This window comes from Triticum aestivum, chromosome 3D (assembly GCF_018294505.1).
Source record: "Triticum aestivum cultivar Chinese Spring chromosome 3D, IWGSC CS RefSeq v2.1, whole genome shotgun sequence".
NCBI classification, from domain to species: Eukaryota; Viridiplantae; Streptophyta; class Magnoliopsida; order Poales; family Poaceae; genus Triticum; species Triticum aestivum.
The window spans coordinates 120,830,185-120,837,280 of NC_057802.1; the positions used below are offsets into that span (position 1 = coordinate 120,830,185).

General features: G+C 42.0%; 1 protein-coding gene across 3 annotated transcripts; it reads right to left on the minus strand.

Moving 5' to 3' along the window:
* Window positions 1–226: 226 nt before the first annotated feature.
* Window positions 227–6,151, minus strand: LOC123077788 (uncharacterized). Of its 3 annotated transcripts, none has more exons than XM_044500115.1 (9): window positions 5,857–6,151; window positions 4,269–4,339; window positions 3,699–3,863; window positions 3,470–3,575; window positions 2,915–3,097; window positions 2,245–2,410; window positions 1,240–1,532; window positions 750–839; window positions 227–605 (listed from the first exon to the last, which is right to left on the minus strand). In XM_044500115.1, exons 2-9 carry the CDS (start codon window positions 4,281–4,283, stop codon window positions 550–552), a joined length of 1,074 nt encoding a protein of 357 aa, XP_044356050.1. In that variant the 5' UTR covers window positions 4,284–4,339; window positions 5,857–6,151; the 3' UTR covers window positions 227–549. The 3 variants fall into 3 exon arrangements, with proteins under 3 accessions (XP_044356050.1, XP_044356049.1, XP_044356051.1); XM_044500114.1 differs by having other exon boundaries at window positions 732–839; XM_044500116.1 differs by lacking the exon at window positions 4,269–4,339 and having other exon boundaries at window positions 732–839; window positions 5,857–6,132.
* Between the last annotated feature and the right edge of the window lie 945 nt (window positions 6,152–7,096).

Genomic DNA, 7,096 nt, shown 5'->3' on the forward strand with positions numbered 1-7,096 from the left:
CGAGGAGACTCAGCGGTACGTTCCAGTGTGTGTTATCTGGAACCCTTTGCTCAACACACGTCGTGCGTGGCCTGAGAAAAGCCTCTAGTGAACTCTTTAATTTGATGCATTCTCGAACACATACATGGCACGCCATCGGCGTACTCTCAGAGAGAAAGAAAAAATAGAAACAGGCCCGTACAGGAGACCTTGAATTGGCTGTACATGCAACCTGGAAGACACGAAATGGCGCAATACCAGATGAACTGTCCACTTGTTCAGCAATTACAAAGGGTTTGATTTGTTCCTGAGGTTCGACACAATTTTTTTTTCTAAACTTTTCAGACTTGTAGACAGCAACTTTATCCGGTGAAGGCTGCCTGAGGCTGATTATTCCGAAGAACTAGCATTGGCCACTACAAAATTCCTTAGTGACGCGCAATTACCGCACCTCTGGGCGAACACCCAGTCTGATATTGCGCCGGTATGCACGGGCTGCGAGATTACACTACATGAGATGACACTCTAGCCAGGACTAAATCTCAATGGGACTATTCTGAGTCTGTTCTTCTATGGCTTCTCTTCGTCCGATTGAGACCCGTTGATGGCGTCCGCAAAGTACTCAACTGGAGATAATACCACATACCACAAATGAGTAAGCCGGTCTCAAACTAAATCATCAAGTCAGGTATATATATGATGATTAATTCGCAATTCATAGCCGAGATAAATTACAGCACAAGCAAAATTACCTATGTCATCATGGTTACCTATGTCATCATGGTCTGGGGAATCAAGTAAGAGATCCGAGTCTGAGGGCAGGAAAGGGGTACCCGCATAATTCTCAAGAGCCTCCAAGTCTGAACATGAACATGGAATACCAACAGTGTGATCAAAATTTTAGAATGACAGGCAAGTAGGACGCAGAAAATAAATCTGGCAGTACAGATATTGTATTACTTGACAGCAATCAGCCCACAGAACTAGCTAACAAATGTAGGCTATGTTCACCTTTTCATGCTGAGTACTCCCTCCGTTCCTAAATATAAGTTTTTCTAGAGATTCCAATGCAGACTACATACGGAGCAAAATGAGTGAATCTACCTTCTAAAATATGTCTATATACATTCGTATTGGAATCTCTAAAAAGACTTATATTTAGGAACGGAGGGAGTAGATCATAGTTTACTGTTTCCAAAGAGCTGCTTATCAAAAGAAATACTATCAATTAAAGTCATGCTACCAAAGCCAGAAGATTACCTCCTAAACTTGTCAAATCTGCTGTAAGATCAGAGAGGCTGAAATTCCAGAGCTGCCCCAAGGATCGGATGGATTCCCTTGACGACCCATCTGCCCCTAATTGCAGAGGTCCTGTGTTCCCTATCTCAGATCCAAATGCTGAATCCAGGACTGATGTATCCATGGCCATCCCTGGTATCTCAGATGGAGTGAAAGGAGCATGGCTTGATGCTGCTGATGAGGGACTCACAGCCATATCAGATGACATAGCACCAGCATGTGCAACTTCAGGTGCACCGTTGTCCACAACCATGCTTCAGGCAACATCAGAAAAATATAATATTAGCCATGAACATGAATAGCAAGAGCAAAAGACTTTCTGCAAGACAATAAGTCAGAAGGCTGCAACCTGCAATACTAATTCCTATATTTGTATTTGTAGAAATAACAGCTTTCGGACATCGGTTAAAAAAATGAACAACGTTGCAGAAACATCAGATGACATCAGGTGATTTTTCTTGGTGCAAGTACCTTTCACTTTTTAGCGGAAAGATGATAAATAAGCATCATAATTAAAGTGGATAAATTAGTGAATAGCATGTTGTGACATTACTGAAGAATGAACAGGCGATTTTTCTGGTGCAAGTACCTTTCACTTTTTAGCGGAAAGATGATAAATAAGCATCATAATTAAAGTGGATAAATTAGTGAATAGCATGTTGTGACATTACTGAAGAATCGACCACTTGAGTAAGCATTTAATCCCTAGCAGTTTGACTAGTGCGGCACAAAGAACTGTATATGCCTTACCCCAGTATGTGTATATGCGGATATGCTCCAACTATATAGACAGAAGCAACACCCAAGATAAAATGTTTCAATGTTTTGATATGCATACAAAGATAAAATATGATTTGCCAGACAAAATATTCTCAAGAACATGATTAAACCAATAAATCCCACAATGCAAATATCAAGCATAAAGGGAGAAAAGAACATGGTTAAACCGATAAAGGTAATGCTTACTCATTTCCAGAGTTCATGCGCATTGGATGATAACCACCTGGTGCAGGGATCCCATTCACTACATGACCACTGGATAGACCACAAACCATCGGATCAATGTGAGGCTGGCCGGGAGCAGGCATCAGAGGTTGCTGAAGTACTGGATACCCCATCGGTAGATTGTTAACTGCACCAGATCTGGGCTTGAGTTCAATAGCAATGGTAATTGTATTATACATTTTTAAATGTCTAAACCAGTCAATGATTACAGCTAAAACCTGAAACTTAGCCAGATCATGCTAAAGCTGCACCATGAAACTCGGTACTAGTGCAGAAACAAAAACATCACTGTAAGATCTTTAATCCTATAATTATATCATTTAGAGTCTTTCCACACCAAGCCAACACTGATGCGGTAAATGAGGATAATATGGACCCAAGAAAGCAGAGAAAAAGTGTGGTTACTTATGATAAGATATTTTGATATAAGGTGTGGACTTGTAATTTTTTTCTCAGTAAAATTACAGGAAAGGGAAGGAAATTTCCTGATAGAAAATGTGCACATTTCCTTCTGAAGGCAAACTGTAGTAAACATAATAGCTATGTAGAGAAGATAGCATACTGGAAATCCCAAACTACAATGCACTTGTTTAGCCTCTTTTGAAGCTAGATGTGTTAAACAGGGCATTACCTGGCAAAGGATGCATTCCATTTTGCATGGGAGCCAGCGGAACATTCGGAGGTGCTGGATATTTCATCAAGTTATACTGGTGCTGCAATAAATGGTTGAACAAGACAATCTGTCTTTTCAATTTCAATCTTATATAGTAAGCCCGAAAGAATTCAGAGTTCTCTTCTTCAAGTTTCTGCCATACTGAAAATACAAAAAGTATAAACGAAAATGAGCAGAAAGACTTTAGAACTCCAATGGATGAATGTCTAGATGCTTGAAGTTCACATTTTGTGTTTGTCCTGAGCAATTACCATCCATGTAAGTATCGATGAATAGGCCAAACAGGTAAGTACAAGGCTACAACTTCATTTTATTGAGCAAATTTGTTCATCAATATGATGGGCAGGATTTGTGCATGCCTCTTGAGCAAGATGTAACTTTCATACTGTAAGAAATAGTACCATATTACTGATTGGAGCCCGAATTACAAGAAGCTAACACACAAATAAACTAGTATGTAGAAAAAAGAACTCGAAACAAGAATATCATCAGCAACTGAATTTGCAACATCACCTAAAGTAGTGAAGCCAGGTTCTATTCTAGCACGAGTAGAAAGTGTCCTAACAACCTCTCCTTTGGTCATGTACAGCTGCAGACAGCGCTCTATCAAATTTTGGACCTGCAACATGATGTCAAGTTTCATTAATTACAAGAGTGTGGAACCCCCACTGCAGAGGGATGTAATCTGGTAATAAATTAGCATCCAAGAAGCTAAAGAATACAGAACAGCTAAACGTCTTACAAGTTCAATGTCTTCACGGGAGACTTTTCTATTATCATTGTTAGCGACTGCCACAGAACCGGGATCTCCTGCAGGTGCATCAGTGGCCATTGTGTTTAGTTGGTTACTTTGCACTTCATTAGTACCCTGGGGTGACATCTGCAACTCTGTGGTGCTCTGAATATCCTGTAGGAAATGTCCATAAGTAACATAAATCAATCACCTGCTAAAAGAAAAAGAAAAACACTGAAAACAGTAACAGTCAATTATGAGTGGTAATAATAAGAAGAAAAGGATGTCTTGGCATTGAGGAACAATTCTCTCACAAATATTATGTGTTAACGTTTAATCCTATATTCACCACATTACTATAGAAGTATTTCGTTAGCAGTTACCAAGAAAAGCTGTAGCAAAACTCTGGTTCATGTGCAATTCATAATGTATAGTCATCTCACTCTCTAGTCTGGTGAATAAATATTCTATCCACTTTCACCATCTGGTTAGACCAACCAGAACTAATTTTACGCTCAAAGGTAAAGATAATTACGAACGGGATTTTCAGTGACAACTGATAATAGCAAGCAAATTCACCTGAGAATCCTTCATTGCAGCTTATCTGCTTATGACATAAGAAATAGCTAAATCCAGGATCAATGCTTATCCTGATAGGAAAATTATACCAATGGTTATGCTAGAATGCATTGAGAAATGTTGTCACGTTTAACAAGAATAGAAACTCGAAAATAAACATCAAACTATTGCAGTGCACCTTAAAATAGCCTTGCTGGAAACTGCCATATCAGCTTTCCAATTCATTTCATTCTAGACTAGGAGGCTAATGAGCTTCAAACTTTTGGTCAAATGATGCAAAAAAGGAAGAAAAAAAGTGCAGTGACATGATAGAGAGAACGAAGTATGAGGGTCCTTTTAAGGTATAAGGAAACACTATTCTACTGCAAGTATGGCATTGTGGCATTCATACGATGAAACGATACTGGCACTTCAATCAAATTGATGATGACATCAATCGGGAAAGGTAGAAATTAGATGGTGCTTAAATAAGAACTTGTTGCAGGTTTCATCAAAAATGAATTTGCACAAGCATCTACAAAAATATTGCGTGCTTTCTTTGCTTTCTTTTGAAAGAATAAGGAAATGTGTAATGTAGGTTTTAAACTACTAAAAGGGCATCCCGGTGTACGTAGCTCCCGCTTGCGCAGGGTCCGGGGAAGTGTCCGTCCGGGGAAGTGTCCGACCACTTTGGGTCTATTGTGCGTAGCCTTTCCCTACATTTCTGCAAGAGGCTGTTTCCAGGACTCGAACCCGTGACCTCATGGTCACAAGGCAACAGCTTTACCGCTGCGCCGAGGCTCCCCTTCGTAGGTTTTAAATTACTGATAATATCAATTGTCGTTAAAAAAGAGGTTTGATATTACTTAATGGCATGGAACAGGAAGCAGTAGCATCCCCAAGAAGTGCCATTTCATACGCTGAAAGACATCACTGAACTTAACTTCTTAACTCTGGTGTACCAAACAGATATGAAAGTGCAATCTTATTGTCAGAAATTGAACAGGATTTGTGAGATTGGCCATCTAAGAATCTTGGAAGAAGAACAGCATGCCAAATACTAAATTGCTGACAATAGGTACTCACTTAACATCAGATTTAACATATCAGCCCAACTGTCTGAAACTGGAGCACTAGTTTTAAAAGCAAAGCAAAGAACTTGGAATGGTTGGGAAAACAAGAAAGTGAGTGTACGAAAATGAACATCCCCCAATCACTTGTCCCAATTCACTGATATACACTTGCAGTACGGCTCGGGTACAAAAGGAATCGTTCAGCAATCTTGATACCACGCAGGGGCGGACTCAACTCAACGTGCGGCATGGAAATTCAGGAAACACACAATCATTTGGGAAACCAGCTGCGCAGCTCCTGGGTAAATCCCGTAGGGGCTGCTCAGATCGACCTCGCGCGGTACAAATCGAGCCATGGGCGGACGGATTAGACTGATAGGGTACCAGTCAGCAAACAAATCGGCAACTAAAACTGAATGGAAAGAAAGAATGGTTCGGATTTTGGTTGCTAGTTGCCACGGCAAATAACGAGACGAACTGAGTGCTTACCGAGGAAAGAAGAAATCAATCCATCCGGCCAGGCTTAGGGCTCTTACCAAGGAAAGAAGAAATCAATCCGCGCCGGTCCAGTGCCGGCAACCAGTGAGGCTGGCTTTGCTGCGTCGCCGTGCTCTCGTCGCCGCCGGGAGACCAAATCGCGACGAAGGAGGGAGCACCGGCTGCTGGAAAATGGGGCTGAGAAGGGGGCGAATTTGGGGGGAGAAATCTGTGAGGAGAGAAGGCGACGGGAAGGAAGGATGAACGTTGGAAACGGGGCAAATCCACGATTTTGGTCGGTTTATATAGGAGACACCAGTATTACAAAGGTGTGCTATCGAATTGGCCAAGAGAAGGCCCCGCCGTCTGCCATCACACACAGTCTATGTTGAAAACCCTGACCTCTCAGTAAATTTTGGATTTAAACCCTAACCAAATTAATACTCCCTCTGTAACCAAATTAATACTCTCTCCGTAACCAAGATTTGGTTACAAAGGGAGTACTGTTTAGTGCGTGTATGCCTGTATTAGCTCGTTTGGTGTGGATTTAAGGCCTCCTTTGGTTTAGAGGAATCTTGTAGAATTTCATAGGATAGGATTTCTATAGGAAAAATTCCTTTAGAGCTCTTTGGTTTGTAGGAATGGAATCCTATTTCTATGGAGAAATTCTTCCTATCCTTCACATTTCATAGGAAAATAAACATTAGCCTAGACTCAATGGAAAAAATCCTATGATGTGAATCAAAGGGCATCTCCTTTCATGTTCCTAGTCATAGGATTTGAGATACATGTCATCTCATTTCCTTGACTTTTCTATTCCTACGATTTTCCTACCCTATGAACCAAAGAAGGCCTAAAAAGGAAAACGTTTGAAGACGGCGGGGGCCGAAGCTTCGGCCGGTCGCCCGCTACCACGCGCTCTTGTTTCGCGAGCCCAATCTCGCCGGTGAGGTCGTCATCCACCGCACGGCCGGCGATTTCCCCACGTGCACGGCCACCTCTTATCTGCAACTCCGGCTATTCTCCCAGCGCACCATCTCCAGCTCCAGCAGTTTCCCCTGCTCCGATGGACGAGCCGCATAACTGCAACGGCGAGGCACACCCAAGGCACGAGAAGCTGCGACGACGGGGGTGCACCTGACATGGGGATGGGAGGGGAGGGGACATCACCGGAGCCGCGAGCTACAACCGGCATCACAAATTGCTTCAACTGGCTTCCCATCCAGCTATAACCGGCGTCGTGTTTTGCTACATGCGACCGTGAAGATGCATCCCACAGAAGAGAAAAACTACAACCGG